At 33.7% G+C, this 21267-nt stretch overlaps 2 protein-coding genes across 3 annotated transcripts in view; one reads left to right on the forward strand and one right to left on the reverse strand.

Moving 5' to 3' along the window:
• Positions 1–21267, reverse strand: part of LOC114329416 (uncharacterized protein CG3556) — an 850435-nt gene that overhangs the window by 363889 nt on the left and 465279 nt on the right. The window lies entirely within an intron of this gene.
• Positions 17589–19145, forward strand: LOC126888674 (general transcription factor II-I repeat domain-containing protein 2B-like). Its single transcript, XM_050657037.1, has one exon. It carries the CDS (start codon positions 17589–17591, stop codon positions 19143–19145), a length of 1557 nt encoding a protein of 518 aa, XP_050512994.1.

Genomic DNA, 21267 nt, shown 5'->3' on the forward strand with positions numbered 1-21267 from the left:
ACATTGATTTTCAATATAGTTTGTACTCATTTTTTCCGAGGAGAACTATAAATCGAAAAAACTGAATAAAGTTAAATAATATAATAGTTCAATTTGCTTGTTATTATCTATTTACATAGTGAATTAGATCTTATGGATTAGAGAATTTGGTACATTAAAAAAATGTAGGTTAACCTTTTTCATGGCTCTATATTACAAAAGTATCATCCAGATACCGTAACAAATGCATTGGATTTTTATCTCCTAATTGCAGACCTTGTTATTGGATTGTTTCCGCGAGAAAGTTTTTAATTACTGGGCTTAAGGTACTTCCCATTTCCACCCTGTCAGTTTGTTTGTAAAATCCGCCATCTCACTGGAAATATGTTGCGGTAAGGTAGACTTTAAGAAAGACATATAGTGGCGGTAGTTGCTATAATTAAAAAAATTAGGCTGCAATCAAACACAATATGAATCCAAGCGCTATCCCATTTATATAAAAACCAATATAAAATAAATATAAAAACTATAATTTAATGTCGATATTGATAACAAAACTATATTTGAAAACTTTGGTATTACTAAAGTCTAATAATTTGTTGTTACTAGAGAGATTTTTTTGAATTTTAATTATACAAAGCCTAACTAGTTTGTCCTGAACGCTTTAGAATAAACTAGTTTTGCCTAGGCTAAACTGGGTTATCCTGATATTAATACGGACACTGTAGTGTAAACTAGTAAGGCCTTTATAATAGCCTTAGAAAACCAAAATAAATAGCTAAACTGAATAAAATACTCTGTAATTGGAAAAATATCATTTTTATTAGAAGATAATGACTCGTCGTTAAAATTATTGAAAATTATAAATACGTTATGCGCCAAAACAAAGGACACTGAAATCAGGAAGCCTGTGAATTATAATCGCGTCATATGAAACAAGTGACAATAGTTGTCATGGTATTTTTAAACATTGTTTATTCTAACAAACTGTCAAAAAGATTTGAAATGATGCTTACAAGGCAAGAAAAATATTTTTATTATTGAGTATTATTTACGCTCATACGGGAATGGACGATCAAATGGACCTAGTTTGTTAATGGTTGCCAATCAATTTCGGGAAGGGTTTCAGAAGCCGGCACCGACTAATAAGGACTTGTTAAGAGTCGTTACAAAATTTCGACGAACAGGAAGCATTCTAACTCAACGCAAAAGCTGTACTGGTCGTCTAGTTACCAGTGGCGGCTGGTGACTCAAAAATTTGGTAGTTCTGCAGTATTTTTTGGTTTTTTTTAATTCAATATCTTTTAATCGTTGTATTTTACAACGAGGCTTTTAGTTTGATATTTTACACCATATATTTATTCATTATATATCTATTAAAAAACAATAAAGAACTTACCGATTTTCTTCTTTTCAAATTGAAGATAAATCCAATTATATCAAAAATAGCAATGGTACATTATGGCACACTAGTAATTGTTTTATAGTTTATGTTTTTAGTAGAATTTTATCGATAAATGCGCGAAACTAAGGAATGCAAACGAAAAAACACTACAAATAAAATCGCCACAACAATAATTGCATTATAGGGTCTTACGAACTAACTACACACAGAGCCAAATATATTATTTTTTTTATAAATAAGCTCGATTCGTCGATTTTCTTTTAAAAGAAAACTTGTCTATAACTTTTTCATTAAAGTTTGGTATTTCTTTTATAAGTGTTTTTTCTACTGACAACATGGTTATTGCTACAAGTCGGTCTTCAGTCATGGAATTTCTCAAGAATGTTTTAATCCGTTTTAAACTCGAAAAGCACCTTTCAGCTTCTGCCGTACTCATGGGCACTGTAATTAGAATTTGAAGCAGTTTTACAGTTTCTTGAAAAGGCTCTGTTAAATTATTTTCAATTAAAAATTTTAAAAAAGGTATTGCCCCATTAATTTCTCTACAGTCTCTTCTAAAATAAATATGACGCGCAAGTCAGGCTTAAATTATCATCTGGGAAATTAGCACAATAATTATCAAATTGCTCAGGATAAAGCAATGAAGTTGCAAGTAGGTGATTTTTAAAAGCAAATCTATCATTTGCACAATTTATGATTATATCACAAACTTCGATAGATGCTCTCCGATGATCTACTGGACTGTTATCCTTCCGTAACCTTTTAGTTGGTAATGGTTCAACGCATAAACTAGAACCTTGGTCAGTGGTATCATCTATTGAATTTCTAACTGAATTCATGTATTTTTCGAAATCTGTCATCTTTTTATTGATTTCCAAAGGATCCGTTTTAGTCTTTTGAAGGGCATTATACAAAACGTCTACTTGTGGCATTATGCGATGGAAAAATGTTAACCAAAAAACAAAATTTTGATCCACTAGTATTCTTCGAATGGAAGACGCTGAACTACAGACAGCTGCCTTATCAAACGATTCTTCTATTTCTTCCATACATTCGATAAAAGAAGATCGATGTTCAAACACAACATTAACAGTTCGAATATTGAAGTTCCAGCGAGTTGGAGCGCCATGAGGAATTTTCTTTTGGACGATTTTATCTAAAACTGCCACTCGTTGTGGCGAATTTTTAAAAAAGGTAGGGATTTCATTTAAATTTCCAAAAAAAAGTCTAACTTGAGAGTTTTCGGAACAAGCCTTAGACATTATTAAATTTAATTGATGCGCGTAACAGTGTACAAAATGAGCAAATGGATATTTTTCTTTGATTTTGGCTTGAACTCCTGCGTGCTGTCCACACATGACCGCTGCCCCATCATAACTCTGAGCAATTAGTTTATTATTTGAGTTTTCCAGGATAGGATCCAAAACACTGAAAATGTTTTTGCTTAAAGTATCTGCATTTAATTTTGAAGGTACCAAATATGTCCAAAATCGTTCTACCGGTGCTACATTTCGACAATATCTAAATACTACAACCATTTGTGATTTTGCTGAAATGTCTGTAGTCTCGTCGGCCATGACAGCTAGATATGGAGATTCCCGAATTTCCTCCAAAATTTTATCCTGGCATAATTCCAACATGCAGTCCAAAATATCATTTTGAATTTCTTTAGAAATGCCATTAAAAACCGTCGATTCTTCCAAGTGTTGTGCTAAAGTTCTATCCAATTCAGCAGTAAAATTTATGAGGCCGCGAAAAATTCCAGGATTGTCGGATGTTTGTGTCTCGTCGTATCATCGAAGCGCCAATTCGAAAATACTACAAAATTTTATGCAGTCTATAATTTTTGAGAGAACATACCTATTTTTTGTTACAGCTTCATTGAATTTTTGAATATTTATCCAGTATGCAGAATCTAACTGTTCTTTAATATTCACGGAGCCTAATAAAGCATATTCCATTTGATTGTGCAAATGATGCTTAGAAGTTTCGTGCTTTTTTATTTTATCACTTAAATGTACTAAGTCTGTTACACCAACTTGCGTCCATGACTTATCACCTCCAAAGAGTACACAAGGAAAACAGAAAAGAGCGTTTTTTCTGTTGCAGCCACATATCCAACTATTTCTCGTATAAATATCGCAATTAAATTGTCGCTTGTAATTTTTCCCTCGGCTTGATCCTTCTTTTTCGATATTAATATCCGGCAAAGGACGTCCTTTGCATTTTAATTCTAGTTTTTTGTCATAAGAATATTTAAAGAATCTCTTAACATTAATCAAATTATAAATAACATCCATCCTGAATAGCACTTTTATTCTCATATACTTAATATAAATACCGAATTACGTGCAGGACAACTTATTTTAACAGTCGTCGCGTCGCGATCACCGATTATTTAAAATTACAATAAACGTAGGTTTCTACACACTAGTTCGAACTGCGACAAATGCAGCTCAAATATTGCTTTCAGTCGTCACCTGAAAAGTGTAGGCGAGGGTTGAGCGGGTGTTATCGGGGATATCTTTAACAGTTCACAGCTCGGAGTAGCACCGGTCCGGTCAAATAAGTGGGACTTGCTATCGCCATGAGATGCGACGGACGACAGATTAAAATAAAGGCGGCCATGCACGAAAACCATCTAAATGAATTTAGATTTTATAAGTAGTGATATTTTTTATTTAATTTTCAAAGTAATTTTGTTTGGATTATTTTGGTGGTTCTGCAGCTCCGCAGCACTTATATACCAACCGCCACTGGCAGTTACCGTGACAACAAATACGAATAAAAGAAGGCTATTTCAACAGGTGCTAGAATCACCAAAAAGAGGTCTCCGCAGAACATCTCTAAAAATGAATTTGAGTGAGACGCCTACACGAAGAATGTTTAAGAAGATTGGTGGTTTTCCCTATAAAATACAGATTGGGCAACACTTGACAAGACTTGACAAGACAAGACAAGGAATCAAGGGTTGTATATTGTGCTTTAGTCTTGGCAATGGTTTATAAACAACCCCTACTTTTTTCTAATGTGTGGTTTACAGACGAATGTCACATCCATCTGAATGGATTTATCAATCGACAGACAAATCGTTTTCTTGGTTTTTAACGACCAGACATCATCGTAGAGAAACCTTTTCATAGTGACCGTGTAACGATTTGGTGCGCAGTGTCAGGTAATGGATTATTAGGCCCTTACTTCGTGGAAGACTAGCGTAGAAGACCCGTTACCGTAAATCAAGTGCGATATAGAACACAAATTTTAACACCATTTTTTATTGATCTCAGACAATTCTGTCGTGCCAGAAACATACAGTTAAATACCCAATGGTTCCAACAGAATGGGGCTACTTGTCATACCACGAGAGCATCCTTAGATCTGATTCGAAAAAATTTTGAAGACCGCATAATTTCCCCTTAACACGAATTTTCCTTACCCTTCTCATTCACCTGTTCTAACAACTCTTAATGCTTACGTATGAGGTATGCTGAAACAAGCCGTTTTTACAGAAAACCCACCGGCAACTATTGATGAACTCCGTGAAAAAATCTTGACCTTTTTCAGAAGAATGCAGCAGCCTATTTTTAATAACATGCTTGTGTATTAATAACATGCTTGCAATCTTGTACTTCTTGGAACGCAATGGCGAGCACTTTGAACACATTTTGTATAGAAGCAAAACTTAAAATTCGCATTATTTGAAATGTTGTTATTTAATTTTTCGTGTTTAATAAAGCTTTAGTTTTTCGGTGTCGTTTGTTTTGGCGCATACTGTACAATCATGTTATAAAAAATAATCAGTGTTTTTTATAAAATCAATAATTATACGTCAATTATAAAAATTAGTTATTTTCCATGGAGTGTCTTAGAATTGCGGATTATCATTTTCTTCTTGATCTTGCAGCTGTTTATGGAACAGTTTTTGTTGCAGATACATATGACAAAATATTGTCCTGATCCAACTGAATCACTTGTAATTGCAAACCTTAACGATATTTCAGAGCCTTAGTATATCTGATACCTCTAAAAAAGTTAGATGACACATGTCGAATTCTGATCTAAAAAAAATCTTTTAGAGACATTAATACCCCAAAAAATTTTCACTAGTAATACCACTAGAGGTCAAATTATTTCCGGAAATTTTTTTGAGATCATGAATATTTTGAAAATTTCCCGAGTCGCAGACGAGGGAAATTTTCTAAAAATATTCATGATCAAAAAAAAAATTTCCGGATATTAATTTGACTTCGCGTGGTATTCGGTAAGAAAATTCCACACCAAATTTGCATTTGAAAATCCAAAGCTTCATGAACAGATTAATAGCGCGCCATAGCTTTGTCAGCAATTATTTAGGCTTTCAAATTCGTAATTTCTACTCATTGTAGTTGCATGGGAATACCATTTCAAGATAGAAAATAGTATATTCTTCAATTTTACATAAGTTTTGAGTAACTACAAGTGATAGAAAATGAATCAAAACTAAATTATGTAAACAAATAAAAACCAGTCTGTCAAAAATGTTCTGTTATTGTAAACGTCAAAAAATTTCCACTATAATGCGCTGTTGGGTACCCCACGAGCAAAAAATTTCCGATAAAATACCTCCGTTGCCATGGTGATCTGTCAAAATAACGTATTTTGATTGGTTCAAAATTACAGGTGTGGAATTTTCACTAGTAATACCACTAGAGGTCAAATTATTTCCGGAAATTTTCTAAAAATATTCATGATCAAAAAAAAAAATTCCGGATATTAATTTGACTTCGCGTGGTATTCGGTAAGAAAATTCCACACCAAATTTGCATTTGAAAATCCAAAGCTGCATGAACAGATTAATAGCGCGCCATAGCTTTGTCAGCAATTATTTAGGCTTTCAAATTCGTAATTTCTACTCATTGTAGTTGCATGGGAATACCATTTCAAGATAAAAAATAGTATATTCTTCAATTTTACATAAGTTTTGAGTAACTACAAGTGATAGAAAATGAATCAAAACTAAATTATGTAAACAAATAAAAACCAGTCTGTCAAAAATGTTCTGTTATTGTAAACGTCAAAAAATTTCCACTATAATTCGCTGTTGGGTACCCCACGAGCAAAAAATTTCCGATAAAATACCTCCGTTGCCATGGTGATCTGTCAAAATAACATATTTTGATTGGTTCAAAATTACAGGTGTGGAATTTTCTCTAAAATATCGCTAATAGTTGCAGATACGAGAGATTCAGTTGGATCAGACACGGTGTTGTCAAATGAAGCTGGAACAAAAACTGTTGCACTAACAGAAAAGTCACCAAAACACGCCATGGAAAAATAAATAATAATTTTTTAATTGAGGTATGCTTATTGCTTTTATAAAAAAATACTGATTATTTTTTATATATTTTTGTACTATTAATTTTTGATTAGTTTTACCGACGAATAATTATCGTTTTAAAAATGATTAAATTTCAATTACAGATTATTTTATTCAGTTTATCTATAGTCCGTCCCACCTTGACTTTACAGTATAGGGAACATAGGCAATGCCCTTATGAGAGTTTTTGGCGCGGTGATGCCGATTTTATCAAAAAGAATTTTTAATCGAATATTAGAGATATTAAATTAAAACTGTTTTATAAAGGCAATCTACAATAGGATTCATATGCGTAATAACTATAGTAATCAAATAAACTTAAACGCATACAAATTACGAATCCTAAAATTGTAGATTGTCTTTCTAAAACAGTTCTAATTTAATCTCTCCAATGTTCGATTACAAATTCTTTTTGATAAAATCGGCATCACCGCGCCAAAAACTTTCATAGGACTGCATTGCCTATATTCCCTATACTGTAAAGTCAAGATGGGACGGATTATAGTTATTTTGGCTTTGCAGGTACACTATAATGTTTATCATAGGCCGTACTAGTAGTGGGTCCTGCAGTGTCCGTACTAATATCTGGGTAAACTAGTTTGGCCTAGGCCAAACTAGGCCGGTAACATACATATTAGTTGGCAATCACCTGATCACCTATACGTGTTCGGTATGTCCTTTCAAAGCAATAGCACTCCGTAGCACTATGCCGCCACCATATTGGCTCGATAGTTCAAGATGGCGCTGTATGTGTAGGTTGTGCTAGGTTGGCTCCTGTATATAATTGTGAAAAGTAGTGGTTAATATTTGTTAATAGTTAAAATTTATGATATTTGGTCTTCATCAAGTAATTATGACCGAAAATATAAGAAAAACCCGTCAACAACAGAAGGAGCAACAGCAACTTGAAAGTCAGGTTAAACGACTAGAATCTGACGTGAAAGGTGGCATTGAGGAACTAAAATCGCTTATAGGAGAACAAAATATGGATGAGAGTTCCAAACCCAATTCCAGTAGTAAGAATATCTTAGAAAGAATTAAAATGCTGGAAGATAATTTTAATAGATCCCTTAACAGTATCAAAAGCGAGATAGAAAAACTAAGAGACACGTCTAATTCCTCTAAAAAAAGGATGGAATATCAACATCAGAACTACTTGCTAAACGGTATTGTGTTTAACAATATTCCAGAGAGTGAAGAACAACTACATCAACAGGTAGCAAAAATCATTAGTAATAAATTAAACATACAAATATCCGAAAAGGATATTAATTTTTGCTATCGAATTGGCAAAAAACAAGAACGAGCTGTCAGTCAAAGGAAACCTCGACCAACGGCAGTTATGTTTATAAACAAGTGGAAGCGTGATCTAGTGTTCACAAACAAAACACAATTGAAAGGCAGTGGACTTGTTATGATGGAACTCCTCACAAGAGAAAATCAAGCTCTTTATAAATACGCGTGTGACAAGTTTGGCTATAAGTGCTGTTGGTCGTGGAAAGGCCAAATTTTTGCAAGTGTCGGTGGTGAAAAGAAACAAATCACGAGTTTGGATATGGGAGACTAAATCATAATTTAACCAGTGAGTAAAAAAATTTATTTGTTGATTTCTTGCTATTAACAAAAAGTTGAGCTGTGGGGCCAACTATGTGCCATTTTTGACAATCAAAAACACAAACTTTACGTAGAGTCCTAGTTTTTTTTTGTTTGTTTTCCCATTAATTACTTGTTTCTGTTTATTTATTATTGTAAAAATAAATGTACAGTTCTACAAATTTAAATATTATGCCTCTACCTATTAGTGCGATATAATTATTATTCTCATATTAAATTAGATATAAATAAATTCTTCTTTTTATATTATGATTACTTTTGGTCATATTAATGTAAGATCACTGACTGCACATTTTATTGAATTCAAAAACTGTGTTCTCTTAAAAAAATTTGATGTACTAGCAGTTAGTGAAACTTGGCTTACAAATTTCATTACCGACAAGGATATAGGTATAGATGGGTATAATGTGATAAGAAGGGATAGAAATGGAAATGGGGGAGGTGTGGCATTCTATGTTAGATCTCAAATTAAATATAAAGTTCTACAAACAAATAATAACAGTATTGAACACCTTTGCTTGGAATTGTTCGTAAGTAATAAATCGTATGGATTCTGTGTTGTATACAAACCACCTAAATTTAATGTCCGACATTTTTTTGACGAGTTTGAGAATATTATATCTGATGTTTTGCCGTTGATTGAAACATTTTATTGTACTGGTGACTTCAATGTTAATTTGTTAAATACTGATTGCCCTGATACTAGAGTTGTCTGTGATTTTTTTGAAACAATGGGGTTACATCAAGTCATAGATCAGCCGACTAGAATTACATCTAGTACGGCAACCCTAATTGATTATATTTTAACTACAAAACGAAGAACAATTCTTGATGTTGTCGTGGAATGTGTTGATTTTAGTGACCACGAGTTGTTGATATCTAATATAAATATAGAGACTAAAAAGAAAGAAATTGTTTATAAGACTGTAAGAAACTTTAAGGCGATAAATCAGACCGTATTCTATGAGGAATTACAATCTCTACCGTGGCGAAATATTTTTGATATTGAGGGTCTTGATGATAAAGTCGAGTTTCTTACCAATAATATAATATGCTTACTGGATCGTCATGCTCCCTATGTAACCTATAAAATTTCGAAAAATTATGCACCATGGATGACTGACACTTTACGTATTATGAAAAAAGAAAGGGACAAAGTATTGAGTTTATACAAGAAATACAAAAACATCCAAACTTGGGAGGAATACTTACAAATCAATTAGAAATATGTTTACTTTAGCTGTCAGAAGAGAAAAAGAGGCTTTCTATTCAAAAAAATTGGATAATAAAAACGGGAAGGATCTTTGGAAATCCTTAAAAGTTATAGGTCTTGGTAGGGAAACTCAAAACAATACGCAACTGTCAGAAAATTTAAGTGATATTTCGGCAATGAATGACTACTTTATAAATTGTGTTCCCAATATGAATCCTAATTTAACACTTAAAAACTTTTATAGTCATAATTGTCGTGTGGATGTGGAAGCAAATTTTTCATGTGTTGAAGAAAGTGACGTTTTAAATGTCATTAAAAGTATAAAGAGTGCTGCTACCGGATATGATAAAATAAATATACTAACAATTAATATGTGCCTTCCCTTTTTATTGCCTTATTTGACACACATTATTAATGCTTGCATTCTAAGAGCCGAGTTCCCGTCAATGTGGAAAGTTGCAAAAATTATACCGGTACCGAAAACAACTAATCCGACAGGATATAACGAAATCTGACCAATTAGTATACTGCCCACTTTCTCAAAGATACTAGAGAAAATTCTAAATCAGCAACTACAGGTTCACTTGAGTCAACATAAAGTTCTACCAGAAAATCAGTCTGGTTTCAGAAGGGATAACAGCTGTACTAGTGCCTTGTTAAAGATAACTGGTGACATATTTGATGCCTGCGATAATGGTTTAATCACAGTGCTGATACTTCTGGATTACTCGAAAGCATTTGATACGCTTGATCATTCGCTATTAACTTCAATGTTTAAGTATATTGGTATGTCTCAGCGGGCATCGGATATGATATCTAGTTATCTCAGTAATAGAAGTCAAGCTGTTCATTACAACGGTAGGACATCAAACTATCTTAATACAAATAAAGGGGTACCACAGGGCTCTATTTTGGGTCCCAAATTGTTTAGTATTTACACTTCAAACTTTCCTGCAAACTTTCTCTCTTGTAACCAACACTATTTTGCTGATGATACTCAAATATATTTATCTTTTAAGCCTGATGAGTCTGAACAGGCAGTGGCAGCAATCAACTATGATTTAGAAAGAGTTTATCAGTTTTCGACTAGCCATTGTCTTCGACTTAATAACAACAAGTCGGTAGGCATAGTGTTTGGTTCAGCGGCGCGGAGAGAAATCTTTCTGAGAGACTTTGCTCACATGATCACCATCGATAATTCTTCAATAGAGTTTAAGGAAACTGTGAAAAACTTAGGTTTACATATAGATCAAAACCTAAGATTTGGTGGTCATGTGGCCAAGTGTTTGCAGAAAAGTTATTTGAACCTGAAGTTTTTATTCCAATCTCGTCATATATTTACTAAAAAATTTAAAAAATTGCTCTGTGATACTTTGGTGTTATCACACTTTAATTACTGTGATACCATTTATAATTCCTGTATCACAGAACGTGACAGTTATCGGATACAAAAAATGCAAAATTCTTGTCTGCGTTTGATACATGGTATCCGTAGATATCAAGCAATTAGTTACAAACTTAAAGAAACAGGGTGGTTAAGTATGAAACATAGAAGACATATACATTCAGCTTGTCAATTCCAAAAAATTATTATTTTCAAAACCCCCCCGTATCTCTATAATAAAATAAAATTCCGTACTGATGTACACAATATTAACATAAGACATAAAAACACCATTTCTATTCCTTATCATCGTACACAGCAATACAAGCGGTCTTTTACATATCAAATAGCCCAAGTTATGAATAAATATACTACTGGTACTAATTTTACTCAAAACAAATTTAGAAGGTTCGTTATTGAAAAATTAGGAAATATTGCATAGGTAGAGTTGGCTGACATGGTATGAGTAGAGCTTACATTCAAAGCGCATATTGGTAAACTAAAGTTAATTAATGTTACATTTTGATTTATTTTTATTTAAATGTTAGTAGGTAACCTATTATACATAATCCTAGATATTTTTTTTTATTATTTGTTTTGCCCAGGTTAGCTGAACAGACAGGACATGTATTCTGCCCCGCATTATACATCTCCTGAACTGAAACTCGCCTGGAGCTTTTTTTTAAACTAATATTCATTATGTGAATAATATTATAGAATGAATAAAGGCCTTTATTATTATTATTATTAACATCAATATCCACGCCCTGTATGAGGGAAATTACAATTGACGTACTGTTCGCCAACTCTTCTGTAGACGAAGTTTTGTAAATCTTGCTTCCATATGGTGAAGAGCGGATGTGACATAGTGCTATGGAGTGGTATTTCTTGGAAAGGGGTTATCGAACTTGTGGAAGTGATTGGGCGAATGACAGCTGATATGTACAATAAAAACGTCTCAGAAGATCATGTTTTGCCATTTGGCAGCCATATTGGATAAAAAAATCGTGTTAATGCACCATGACGCAGGCCTTCAGGTCGGCAGGATAGTGAATATTTACCTTGATGAAATTCAATTTAAAAATGACATTGTCCAACATATAGCGCATATTAAATTTAAATACGATTATGCCATTTATAGTAAAACATCGCATTTGAAAAAAAAAATCCTATTTCTATGACACTGGGGGCAGCACAAAAAAATTTATTCACACGTTAATTTCAAAATATGCAATATTTCTGTCCATGAGTGTATATTTGAAAATACGATTTTTCTACTAAATTATCTAACTTCATTGAACATATGTTTTAGTGTCTTCTTTTTCTTTAGATAACATCTTTTCTAAGGAGGTTGGTAATCATCACAGCTATTTTCACTTTTGAGATTGCAGCTCTGAACAAGTCGATGGAACTGTTGTAACTATATCACTTTCTTAGATTGTTGAGCCAGGAGATGTGTCTTCTTCCAATACTTGGTTTTCCCTGTATTTTTTCTGCATTATGATTTGTAGCAACACATATTTATCCCCTCTTATAAAGTGGCCGAGATTTCATAACGTCTCATGTTTTAGCGTCTAAAACATACACACCACCAAACTTATATGGAATCACCATATATTTCAAAGCAATATTTATTTCCTTCGAAAAAACTTGTTATTGTTGCGAAGAATAAAGGTTTTTATTAAAAATAAACAAATCGATAAGACAATCAGATAGCAGACAGCTCGGTACGGTATAGGTTATTTGCTTCAGTTTCAAATTGAACGAAAATAAATAAACTAACTTTTGCGCCCAAAAACGAAAATATGCCGCATGTGAGATTATAGAACTTACTACGGGGAAAGATTATTAGTCTTGTGGAGAAAGTATTATTCTCAGAAGGACATAGCTGCAGAGCTAGGCGTAACACAGGGCGTTCTGTCCAAAACTTATGCTGGGTAACAGGAACAAGGAAAGCTCAAAAATAAAGTGAGGAAAAGTCACCAAAAGTAATAACGGCTGGCCACGATAATTTACATAGTTGTGCAGTCAGCTGGAAGGTACTCAACTATTTCTCACCTGCATCTCCAAAGGCAGCTTTTGAAAGCTACAGGTGTAACTGTTTTAGTTAAAACGATAAGAAGAAGAGTTTGTGGCAAGAAATATACAGCAGGAGACAGTTATGGGTTACCGAGTTATCCAGACAGCAGAAGATTGATCGCCAAAATTGGTGTTTTCACCACCAAAACTGGAACATTGAGAATTGACAAAATGTGTTATTTTCAGAAAAAGTCAGGATTTGTGTAAAATCAGATGACCTACGAAATCGTGTACCTACTTAGAGATCGAGGAAGACAAGCAATAATGAAAACTGTCAGATCTGTTCACAAATATACAAGGGGAAATGTAATGTTCTGGAGAGGAATTGTGATCCGCAAGAAACTCCTTTAATTTTCATCCAATCAACTTTAACTGCTCACAGGTATGTTGATAACCTGTGCTTAGGCTCTGGAGAAGTGAAACAGGAGACAATTTAATTTTCATGCATGATAATGGACCTTCACATACCATTAGAGTGACTGGAGACATCATTGAAGCAGAAGGTATCCCTTGTTTGGAGTGGACTGCTTGCTCACCCGAGCTTAACTCCATAGAGTATTTGTGGGATATGCTTGATAGAAAAATTAGAGCTCACCGGGATAATCCACAAAACACCGCACGGCTAGTACAGGCTGCTCTTGAAAAATTGAGCAACCTACCACAATAAAATGTTGATAATTTGATTAGGAGCGCGTCCACGCAAGCTGAAGCTTTCATAAGGACTAGAGGTGATAACACTGACTACAAAAAAAAAACATTAAAAAAAATAAATAGAAGCAATAATAAATGAAAAAGGCTTGTGTCCTTGTGGGATCGGTACTCACCGGAGGGACCGCAGACGTTCGGATACAATTAGAGCCTCTTTGCAAAGACAATGACGTCGACAATGACCAAAGTAATAAGACACTTACTCAACACACACACTACACATGACACTAGGTACATAACTGTAAAAATTCAGCGTATCTACCATGCCAATGACCATTAGTTGTCGAGGCATTAGCTAAACAAAAAAAAATTTTTAACATTATCAGCCTTATTAATAAACAAGGACTAACGTTCGACTAACTTTAGTCCGAGGACTAAGTCATTAGTCCGAGGGCTAAGTCAATACCATTTATTTTTCCTATTAATAAACAGCGACTAACGATGGACTAAGCTAAACCCTCTCTAGTCTCGGACTAAAATTTAATCCGAGCTAATAGTAGGTTTAAACCGAGACTAACTTGACATTTTCTATTCATAACCTTACAAACTTGCTAAATGCATTATTTGCTTTTGCTTGCTTCTATAATAAATATATAATAACATTATTATGTTATTATTGATAATGGAGAGATATTATTTTATTAATGATTTAAGATAATTAGTAGACGAATTAAAAATGAGGATACAAATCAGCGGAACGATATTCCTCTTGTGAGTGACATCAAAATATACAAAATTATAAAAAAAATCTTTAGTTTAGAGGAATTAGAAGGTAAATTTAAAGTCCAATACCGATTTTCAAAAGGTACAGCAGTTAATATGAAATACAAAACAATAATACAATAATATAAAATATAAAATACCAGGTAGCACCTTCTCAGAACGAAGTCCAACAAAAATTAATTAAAATTTATGCAGAAATGGCACCGACCAAACAGCTGTTCGGTTTAGAGGAAAGAGAGGTTAAATCCTCTACATTTTCTTCTTTTTCGCAAAATTCTCTCCATTTCTCTTCTTTTTCGCAAGGGTTGCCAACATAAATTTGTTGTAACTAGGACTAAGGAAAGTTTAGTTAGTCCGAGCTTAGTCTGTGTTTATTAATGACAATCTTAAAATGAAGTTAATACTCGCTTAATGTCGGACTAAGTAGTCCGAGACTAACGTTGGACTAAGCAATTTTTATTAATAAGGCTGTATTTGTTTTACATTGAAATTTTTTATGCTATTGACTTTAAAATGACTAGTTTCAATTTGTTTTTAAATTTTTTTTTGCTTTATTTATTTGTTATGTATTTATCATTAAATTGCTTTAAAATAAATATTGTTTGACGTCGTGTGTTCGTTTTTTTTTTAATTCGCACGAAGTAATAAGACATATCAGATGATTTCCTATAAGTTTGGTTGTGTGTATATATGTTACATATTATTTTAGTCCGTCTATTATTAATTGAAATAGTTGATTGTAATTTTCCACTATCTTAAATATTTCTATAGCGGCACATTCTTGTGCGTTTATGTCGTAGAAATCACTGTAAATGACCGTATATTGGCATACTACGTACGGTGTTTAGTAGTATTGGGGCCGTGCAAGTTCGGCAAAGCGACCTCTATTTCTACGCTCTGTACTTTTATTCGCACTTTTAATTATATTGGCCAATTATATTAGTCCTGGTTGCTGGATAATTGTCAAGGCCATAGTCCAAAAAAATAATAAGAAGAAAAAATAAGATGCAGGTTATGTTTAGCAAACGTAAACAATTGTATGTAGTAAATAAAATCAGTTATTAAAATGCAGTACTGCAAGCAAAATACAATTAATTAAATTTACCTTTATATAATAATTGCATATCATATCAATATTGTGGAGCAATATATAATTTTTCTGCGTCAGTGACAGAAGGTATGAAATATACGTCAATTTGACAATTTCAATTGACAATATGAATTATTTAAGATAGATGCAATATTTCTCCGCGACTCGCGCACGGTCGTTTCTCGTTTCCCTTTCCAAGTACTTGCACACCGCGAATAACAATGTTTCGTTAATGTGAACTATTCCAAAGTTTCTCAATAATTGCGATAATTTGAAGGACTTTATGTATAAGTAGTTCACAAGTTCACAAATGTACTTGAAAGAGGGAGTTAGATAATTTAGAGATGAAAGTAAAAATGAATATGGCTTACTTACCCTTTATTCAATACGTTTGGTATATTATGCATGCTCATATTAATTTTCAGTTCAGTTGTATATAAAAAAATTGCAATTTAAGACATCGCTATTGTCGGTTTCTGCTTTTTGCACATTTGGTATTGAAAACTTCAAAGCAACTGAACTTTAAATTTATTTTAATTATTATAATTATTAAATTTAATTATTGAACTTCAAATTTAGCAACTATTATGGACAAATCTTTCAAAATAAAACTAGAATTTTATTTTCTTTCAAAACGAAAATACATTTTTGCGCCACATGATATTCGTATCAGCTCTTTCTTAGCTGGAATATTGTATGCGCCACAATTGTATCGCATTTAGCGGTTTTCTATTCTTGTATCAGGAGTTTTTTTTTTAAATTTTTGTATGTATGAACTTAAATGTAATGTTTTTGGATTGCTGTTAAGCATTATAAACTATGATCGCCACAATAGTCTAGTACTTTCGACACTAAACTTGTGATTGGCCATTCCGAGTTAATTTCCTAAGCATCCCAACACTTTTTCAATCTAAATTTTTTTGTGTCCATCGAACGTACACTAAATTTATATTTTTGTTCGGAATAGATTCAAAAAAATATTGTGGTACCTAGAAAATTATTATGTCGGAGTGCCCGATCAAAAGTTTAGGGTCGTAATCACTAGACCAGGCCTGTCCAACATACGGCCCCCGCGCCACAATGCGGCCCGCGTAGGCCCTTCATCCGGCCCGCGAGTCCCTTCTCACCGAACCCACACCCACGCAGAGCCACAGAGCTCACGCACATCCAGTAATGCCACAGCTACCGATTTTTCGGTAGATCTACCTGAAATGTCCGAAAACCTGTAAAATCTACCGTTCTACCGAAATCTCCTTTTTTCTACCGCAAAAACAAAATTATTACAAAATTTCTTTAGCGGATATATTTGGCAACAGAGTTTGGTTAATTTTCAAGAATTTTGAATCACTTTACTTAAATAGCTTGTAACACGTGCGAGCCAGGCAGCAGATATCAGATACGGATTTACTAATACTTTTATGACCACTGACCAGTCCTTTGTGCTTTTATAAATACGATTTTGGGGGTAAAATGTATCTACCTGAATGAGTGAATAGTGAAGGATTGTGGCTTATTTTGATATAGAAGATAATTCCAAACTAAAAATAGTATTTACTATTAAAACCTTAAACAGGAGAAACTTCTGTACCTGTACCTTTTAACTTTATTATTTATACTCGCGTATAAATACGGCTAACGGTAAACGTGCAGATACAGTTCCAGTTCGGAAACAAAGCGAAGATCAGCGAATACTTAAGGGCGATACAAGCAATTATAACGGACTTAGTGAAGATTCTTTTGGCGATTTGGTTCATTTGTGTTGCAGTGTTGATATTTGTGTTTGTTGCAGAACATGATGTCATCAGAAAAAAAAAACGTAAAGTTGACAAAGAATGTCGAATATTTAAAAACAGTTGGACTGACACCTTTTTTGTCATAGAACAAAATGGTAACATACTGTGCCTCATATGTCATGAAAAAATATCAGTTTGCAAGGAGTACAATATAAAGCGGCATTATTTCACAAAACATGCTTCTAAATACGATGAATACCAAGGTCAAATTAGAATCGATCGAGTAAATTCGTTGAAAAAAAATATGATCGGTCAACAGGCGATGTTCAGATTACCAACAGAAAACTCCGAGACAGCCACAAAAATTAGCTTCATGATAGCAGAAGCCATTGCCAAGCGAAGCAAACCCCTATCAGACGGAGAATTTGTCAAGGAATGCTTGGAGATGTTTGCATCGGTAGCGTGTCCGGAGCAAGAAGCATTAGTTAAAAATATAAGCTTGTCACATCAAACCATAGCAAGAAGAATTGATGACATGACCAAAGATATTGAATCGTCTTTAAAAACGCAATTGAAGAAATGTGTTTTTTACAGTTTCGCGCTCGACGAAAGTACTGATGTATCAGATACCGCACAGTTGGCAGTTTTTGTAAGAGGGGTAACAGAAGACTATACCGTGATCGAGGAATTGCTTGATTTGCGTTCAATGAAAGATACAACCACCGGAAAAGATATCTACGAAGAAGTAAAGAGTTGCATAGAAAAATATGAACTACGAATCGAAAATCTTTGCGGATTGACTAAAGACGGTGCGCCAGCAATAACAGGAAGAACAAGTGGTTTTGCAGCTTTAATGTGCAAGAACGTCACACATACAATCATACAGCATCATTGTATTATTCATCAAGAACAGCTGTGTGCAAAAGTACTTGAATTGAAACACGTGATGGATAAAGTAGTGCAGACAGTTAATTTTATACGTGCAAGAGGACTGAATCACAGACAGTTCCAGGCTTTTCTGTCTGATGTCGGTTCAGATCACGAAGACATCGTGTACTTCAGTAGCGTTCGCTGGCTCAGTAGAGCATCCACACTTAAACGATTCTATTCGTTGCTCGACGAAGTAAAGATTTTTCTTGAAAACAAAGGTCAAGAAATTGATTTCCTAACTGATGAGCAGTGGTTGGCTGATCTGGCCTTCCTGGTTGACATTACTAAGTACCTCTCTGATCTTAACTTAAAACTGCAAGGAAAAGATCAATTATGCACGCAGTTATATGAACACATTCAAGCTTTCACAAAGAAGCTCATTTTGTTAGAAAAACAACTGGAACAAAAACAGTTGGTTCATTGGGAGACTCTATCTGCCAGAAATCAAGAAATGTTGGACTTAGCCAAGTACGTTTCATTGTTGCAAAGATTGAGGAATGAGTTTGAAGAGAGATTCGTAGACTTCAAATTACAAATTCCTAACATGAAAGTGTTCCAAAATCCGTTTGAAATTGAAATTGATGGTGCTGTGCTGAACTTACAGATGGAATTGATTGAACTGCAAAGTGACTCTCTTCTAAAAACGGCATATCAAAGTTGCCTTCCGAACGGATTAATTGAGTTTTATAAAAAATATATTAATCGGAACCAATACCCAAACCTTACCAAATTAGCTCTTCAACAAATATCTTTATTTGGTAGTACATATATTTGCGAGCAGCTTTTTTCTCGCATGAAATATAATAAATCGAAAACGAGATCATCTTTATCAGACAATCATCTGACAGGCATTCTGCGCATAGCTACTTCTAAAATACCAGCTGACATAGATACACTGTGCAAACAGAAAAAATGTCAAACATCTCATTAGTAATAAGGTTTTTAGAGTGATAAGTAAAACTAAGGTTTTCTTCCTTAATAACGTAGGGACGTAGACAATATTCTTGTATATTTTTATTAACTGTTGTTTTTTTGTTAAATATTTCATTGATTTCAATTTGTTATTGATTGATTTTCTTTTGTTTGTTTATAAAAAATACCTAGGTATTTGAAATAAAGATATCCAACTTATTTACTTTTTTTTTCTAGGTACTTATATTATAAGTACCTACTTCCTATTTAACCTACTTATCTACTTAAGTTACTGTTTTTTACTAAAAAAAGGTAGTTTATCTTTCAATACTTGCTGCCCATACTTAAAGTATCACTTTTTTGCAATGTAATAGCAAAAAAAGCAAAAAATAAAGACTACCGAAATTTGACGATTTCTACCTAAAAAAATCTACCGAAATTTGATGGATTCTACCTGAAAATTAGCAGCAGCCTACCGAAATTTTGTCCAAGACCTGTGGCAACACTGCGCACATCCATCCATCCAATAGTCAGTCGGCCCGCTACAGTTACAAAATTACAAATCCGGCCCTCCACAAAATTATGTTGGACAGGCCTGCACTAGACCATTTCGGCGATAATGCTTAAGTGGGTTATAAAGTGCAATAGGAGCCTGTTTCCTTACTGAATTTGTTTTAGTGTGAGTGCGCGTTCGGGTCAAGTTTACCCAAATAAACCGCCAAATGTTAAAATACATTTGGGTAAATTAAATTTTGGTAAATTTTGAAGCCCAAGAGCTTCTAAACAGTTTAACCGATTTTGAACAACATACATGCGTTTGAAAGGTATTGGTAAGTGTTTTCTGACACAGTTAAGGTCAAATATGATATCTGAAGCTATTGGAGGATTTAATCAGCTTTCGTCAGAATTTCGAGGCCCATAAATTAAAAATTCGAATTTTCCCAGATATAAAGTATACACCGTGAGATACTTCAGAAGTCCTTCTACAAACGCTCAGTTATTGATGCAATTCGTAGGTGGAAATTTTCAGTAATTGTCGAAAAAATTAAAATTTTCAAGCTTAAATTTTTCAGTTTGTCGGTCATACTGAGCCGTGTATATATCTGATCCTGACAACTTAGATACAGTTTGAAAGCTAGAAAGTATCTACCATAATTGATTATACAGTCTCAGATTTCTCACCCCTTGATGTCCACTCTACAATTATTAATGCTGGACTATCTGATCATGAAGCAGTTTATACGAAGTTTAATACCTCCAGCAAACCCTCCTCGAAAACCCGACGTTTAGGAAGGATTTTTTCCACCCGGAACTTTCGTAAATTCCAAAATTTATGCTTAACCTCTGAGTGGCGCTTTCCTGCCATGGACGTGGATAATAATTTCAGTGAATTCTTAGATAAGCTTATCTGTATCTTCAATAAAGCATTTCCTTTAATTGCAATTAAGCCAAAACATCACAAACCCTGGACTACTAAAGGTATCCGAATATCTTCCAAGAATAGGCGTTCTCTTCTCTATATCAAGAAATTTACTACCAACGTCTCTATCATTGAATATATCACCAAGTACATGGCAACCTATCTTAAACTTATAAAATCAGCTAAAAGAGTCTACTATCAGAACCGTCTGGGAAGCTCCAAAAGTGTTGGAAAAGAAACTTGGTCCATAATAAACGATCTTCGAAATAAAACCCACACTGCTCAAACATTTTCCCTTCCAGACCCTGAAAATCTAAATAAATACTTTGTTGATGTGAGTAAAAATATTACATCAACTATTTTGCCACAACAAGATCCCATTTCCTATCTCCCTAATTCAAGAAAGGTTTCGAATTCATTCTTTATAAAACCAGTCGATAAATCTGAACTGATCCAAACAATCAATAGTATCAAAAGCAAATCTTCCTGTAGTACTGATGGTCTATCGATAAAAATTTTTTCTAATTTTCCAGAAAATGTGTTAGAAGTCCTCACCTCACTAATTAATGATTCTTTTGAGAAAGGTAAATTTCCAGAGTGCCTGAAGACAGCCCTCAATCATTATTCCTCTTCATAAGGGTGGTGAAATATCTAATACCTGCAATTATAGACCTATTTCACTACTACCGGTACTCTCCAAAATCATTGAGAGACTCATAAA

Source organism: Diabrotica virgifera, chromosome 7, assembly GCF_917563875.1.
Source record: "Diabrotica virgifera virgifera chromosome 7, PGI_DIABVI_V3a".
Classification (NCBI taxonomy): domain Eukaryota; kingdom Metazoa; phylum Arthropoda; class Insecta; order Coleoptera; family Chrysomelidae; genus Diabrotica; species Diabrotica virgifera.

Excerpts from the sequence above, each read along its gene's own strand:
- LOC126888674 (XM_050657037.1), top strand. The coding sequence starts at position 17,589 with ATGATCGGTCAACAGGCGATGTTCAGATTACCAACAGAAAACTCCGAG.